Below are 2,026 nucleotides of genomic sequence, written 5' to 3' on the forward strand. Positions count from 1 at the left end.
CGGGTGAGGGAGGGGCGGGCGAGGGAGGAGCGGGCGAGGGAGGGGCGGGCGAGGGAGGAGCGGGCGAGGGAGGGGCGGGCGAGGGAGGGGCGGGCGACGGGGGTGCGGGCGAGGGGGGAGGGGGAGGGTGGTGCCGGGGAAGGCGGAGCGGGAGAAGGCGGGAATGGCGAGGGAGGGGCAGGTGACGGGGGTTTGTAGCTGCATGAGGTAGGAATGGTGTAGACCAGCTCGCAAGTCGAGCATTGGTTTACAGGGGACACGCAACCCCCCGTGAGGGGGCAGGTCTCGGTACCTGTGTGCAGCAGCGGGTGAAGAAGGCATTCATTAGGTACCCTGACCAGTCCGCGTTTTGCTTAAGGCAACGGCACGTCAACTGCCAGGCACGCATCGTGTAAGCTTCCAGCTATGCACGCGCTAAACCCTAATCGTCGCCTCACCTTGGCCGTTGAAGCTTCCATCGTGAATCTGGATGCCGACGGTGGTCTGGGTGATGGGGCTGAGTGTCCAGGTGTAGCTGGCAGCGTTGTCGCCCTTGGAAGGTTGACTGCCGCACGAGTTTCCACCTCCATTCTTCACGCAGCCAAACCACGAGTAAGCGCTCTTACATCCCGAGGCACTCGTAGTTGCGACGGTGATTTGGTAGCCGGAGCAGGTGATGCTGATGCAGCTGGCAAACATGTTCTGTTCAAGGGGAAATGAAGCAGAGGGAAGGCTAGGCCTTACTCATCATTGATGTCACAGGCTCTCATGTTACTTCGGTGTGTGGGGCTGCTAGAAGGCGCAAGCATGTGTGGCCAGGCACACATAGGCGGTCGAGAAGGAAAGCTGGCGGTTGCACGAATGGACGCCCAGCAGAGAGAGGGCTCAACTGACCTGGCAGAAAGTCGACTGCCCGCCTGGGCAAGACTGTTGAAGCCGACGAGTAGCGAACGGGTTGTCGACAGCGGCCAGTGCTGTTTTGCGAGCGGCGGTTCCGCTGATGAAGAGGACAAACGCAAGGGCCACCGCCGCTCCAACAGTCGCACCATTCCTGGGCGCCATTGCTGATCTCGGCAATGTTTAAGGCTTGCTCAGCCTTACAGCAAAGATCCTTCGCCGAGCAGCAGGTCAGCAGGCCTTACAGGCTTGTGTGTGTGTGTACTGTTACGCGTCAAGGCCTCTGCGGCCGAGCGCTCCTCTAAAGTGACAACTAGTATTCAGAACGATCTGAAGCCTGGGACATCGCGCCCAGCCTAAAAATACTATTCGGAGCATAGCACCGTTGAAACACGGGATGTATGGGTTTAAACGGCGCATGGCGGTATTGCGGCCCGTTTAAACCCTGACCGAAGCGAAGTAATAAGTCCAGTCGGGTCCCTTGTCAATCACGAGACAAATATGGAAACAGTGTATCGGCTGTATCAACACGACAAGCGCTCCGAGTACGCGCGAGCCGTTGAAACCACAGCGACTTACTTGAAGAAAGAAAGCGGGCACATGTATGGAATCCTGCACAAGGCGGACGAGGTCCAGAGCCCATCCATTTCCAATACTACTGCTGCGGTCTCTGTGCGTGCAGCTGAGCACATGGCGCCGAGTGTGCCCCTAGGGACTGCCCAACCACCCTGAACCACCCCGGGGCGCCCGTCGTCACGAACAAGTCCGTAGTAGCATTCGTCACATTTGTCACGTGGATTTCAACGGTCAGTTGGCTACTGCTTTGTGCGGCCAGCCAGCTCAATACATGCGCTTAATGCGCTGTTACCCCCACACACAAGCGCACGCGTTTGTTGGCAGCAAAGGGCCGTTTTGGCGGGTTGTGAAGGGCGGGGCAGGTTGTCAGGCACGCATATGCACGTCCGATTCCCCAATTTTCCCCAGATTTCGTCATCGCCAAATCGCCTGTTACGACTGTTGCCCTCTTGAGTCCCGACACATCCCAACGCCCCTGGCAGCACTGCCGGCACGCGTGGGCCCTGGCAGTCGGGGTGGCTGTTGAAATCGGACTGTTCGAATCAGACACAACTGAAGGGATCTAAACAGACAC

At 58.7% G+C, this 2,026-nt stretch overlaps 1 protein-coding gene across 1 annotated transcript in view; it reads right to left on the minus strand.

Annotated features, from left to right (window-relative positions):
- Positions 1-1,455, minus strand: part of CHLRE_15g637602v5 (uncharacterized protein) — a 6,279-nt gene extending 4,824 nt beyond the window's left edge. Inside the window, exons 1-3 of the mRNA XM_043070566.1 lie at positions 874-1,455; positions 438-681; positions 293-333 (exon numbers count right to left, since the gene is read on the minus strand). Of these exons, the coding sequence (XP_042916430.1) occupies positions 293-333; positions 438-681; positions 874-1,041 (453 nt within the window). The 5' untranslated portion in view covers positions 1,042-1,455. The remainder of the gene's footprint in view (positions 1-292; positions 334-437; positions 682-873) is intronic.
- Between the last annotated feature and the right edge of the window lie 571 nt (positions 1,456-2,026).

The sequence above is a fragment of the Chlamydomonas reinhardtii genome, chromosome 15, assembly GCF_000002595.2.
Source record: "Chlamydomonas reinhardtii strain CC-503 cw92 mt+ chromosome 15, whole genome shotgun sequence".
NCBI lineage: Eukaryota > Viridiplantae > Chlorophyta > Chlorophyceae > Chlamydomonadales > Chlamydomonadaceae > Chlamydomonas > Chlamydomonas reinhardtii.